The sequence below is a fragment of the Limulus polyphemus genome, unplaced genomic scaffold (assembly GCF_000517525.1).
Source record: "Limulus polyphemus unplaced genomic scaffold, Limulus_polyphemus-2.1.2 Scaffold1458, whole genome shotgun sequence".
NCBI classification, from domain to species: domain Eukaryota; kingdom Metazoa; phylum Arthropoda; class Merostomata; order Xiphosura; family Limulidae; genus Limulus; species Limulus polyphemus.
In genome coordinates, this window is record NW_013667068.1 from 286,927 (window position 1) to 289,573 (window position 2,647).

Sequence of the window (2,647 nt, forward strand, 5' to 3'; positions counted from 1 at the left end):
CCTTTTTTCATCCCTAGTATATTTACTTTGTTGAATGGTACGGTATTTTCTTAAAAGCAAGAGTAAGCGGGGGGGGGGGGGGTAATATAATTTATACTTCGCTCAGGGCCCATCGGTGACTTAACACGGCTTTGCTTCTACTACAGATACGAAAATAGAAACATAAATTTAGCAAAATAGTAGGAATTATATTTAAACGCATAGGATAAAAAAAAAAAATTGTAAATAACAGATGACGACACAAACCTGTATCAAAATCTCAAGTTGTCCAACATCCTGGTTTACGACCGCTTTGTACTTGACACCAAAAATGATTTGACCAAAGTTGAATATTGCGTCTCCGTTTGTCAAAGAAATGTCCGGTGTAGATTCGCTCTAAGTAAAAACATACACATTCAATTTATATATATATATCTAGAATCAGTCAAATTTTGCCGTTGCGGTTTCATCAGGGCTATAGAACAAACATTGATTTTTTAACTTTATTACCGAAATGTTTAAATTCATCCCATTCTCACTAAAAATTCTGAAAAACGACAGAATATTATACACATATACACAAGGTCGATTTACGAAACCAGCTAAGACGACAGAATATTATACACATATACACAAGGTCGATTTATGAAACCAGCTAAGACGACAGAATATTATACACATATACACAAGGTCGATTTATGAAACCAGCAAAGACGACAGAATATTATACACAAGGTCGATTTACGAAACCGGCTAAGACGACAGAATATTGTACACATATACACAAGGTCGATTTATGAAACCAGCAAAGACGACAGAATATTATACACAAGGTCGATTTATGAAACCAGCTAAGACGACAGAATATTATACACAAGGTCGATTTATGAAACCGGCTAAGACGACAGAATATTGTACACATATACACAAGGTCGATTTACGAAACCAGCTAAGACGACAGAATATTATACACAAGGTCGATTTACGAAACCGGCTAAGATCACGTTGAACTTTGTTCAAGGTTTTTAAAAGAAAATAAAACATCACCATTTTATAAATGTTTAGTAATATTACTGTGAGGTATGACGTATAAACGATGTACAGAAAAATACGGCTATTGAACTCAGTCAATAATATCCTGTCCTTCACAGGAAGTAAAAAATGATTGGCAATTAAAGTCATTTAAAGAGAGAATGAAGGATAGAGACTTGTGTATAACTATCATTCAAAGTCGCTATTGCAGGTTTGGATTTAATGGTGACGATTAAAATAGAAAATAGGGTATCCCCAATTATTGATGGTTCCCCCTCAAATATATTTTCCGCCATCTATGCTGACAAGGTTTATAATTCTAAAGCCAGAAAATATATTTTTGTATATATATATATTATTAAAAACGATCAAGGTTTTAATTTACCCTAATATTCAATGCTATATATTCAAACACGATTACGCCTAAAAGTATACATTTTTTTAATAAACTCAAAATAACGTGATTTATATACAGGGTGTCCGAAAACTCTGGAACCGTAGATGATTTTGCAACTTTTCTTAATGGCGCTGTCAAAGCACGAGAAGGTCTAGTTAATCCTGCTGTGGGGGTAGAGAAGGTTGGTCCCAGCGGAAGGTTGCTGCCGAATTTAATTTAATTCTTTTTCTGGGGATCAGAATTCACGACGAGTGTCAGACCACCGTCAATGACACCGATATACTTCGCAGTGTTCAAAGAGAATGGAAATACCGTCTCTAAACTTGCTTCCATGGGCGTCCGCAGGGGGACTTGCCCCCCTGAAAAATGAGAAACATAATTCTTTATTTATTCATTCAGTATTCAATTCACAATTTCACACTACTTCCCCCCCTGAAAAACTTTCTGCGGACACCCACGCTTGCTTCGAATAACAAGGACAGCATGTGGAACACATCCTGTAAAATTCGTTGAAGTGCCTATGATTCCAGACTTTCCGGACCACCTGTGTGTGTATATAATAACATATACATTACACCCATAAGCACCCATAAACACGAAAATGAGTGGTGTTTCACTTGAACTCTATCCAAGATATTATTAATTTAATCTAAAATTGAAAACATTTTCCATCTGAGTGCAATATTGTGTAACCCTCGACAATATATACGATGATTCTTGTATCATATTTCATTAAAAAAACAAAAACAACTTACTTGAATTGATAAAGCAACATCTGCGTTACTTCTTGATGACATGCTACTGTAAGTCGAATCTTCAGAGTATTTGTTGTTGGAGACGTACGGAGGCATCTTTCCTGACTGGAGGTAATAATGAGGTGCATTTGTGAGTTTAAACTGTGTTGTCTCTTCTGAGGCTCCGTAGCTACCAAATTTCTGTCGTTTTTTTCTATCTATAACGGATACGGTTTGGTAAGATTTTAATCGATTAAAATTGATGAAACATACCAAACCTTTCACACGTCGTCTTTTGTTTATGTTTTAGCCCGGCATGACCAGGTGGTTAAGGCACTCGACTCGCAATCTGAGGGTCGCGGGTTCGAATCCCCGTCACACCAAACATGCTCGCCCTTTCAGCCGTGGGGGGCGTTCATAATGTGACGGTTCAATCCCTACTATTCGTTGGTAAAGAGTTGGCGGTGGTGGTGATGACTAGCTGCCTTCCCTATAGTCTTACACT

At 36.8% G+C, this 2,647-nt stretch overlaps 1 protein-coding gene across 1 annotated transcript in view; it reads right to left on the minus strand.

Annotated features, from left to right (window-relative positions):
* The window catches only part of LOC106463674 (synaptotagmin-2-like), an 18,471-nt gene that overhangs the window by 12,643 nt on the left and 3,181 nt on the right, over positions 1-2,647 (minus strand). The window contains exons 3-4 of the mRNA XM_022391255.1: positions 2,164-2,360; positions 247-375 (exon numbers count right to left, since the gene is read on the minus strand). Of these exons, the coding sequence (XP_022246963.1) occupies positions 247-375; positions 2,164-2,360 (326 nt within the window). The remainder of the gene's footprint in view (positions 1-246; positions 376-2,163; positions 2,361-2,647) is intronic.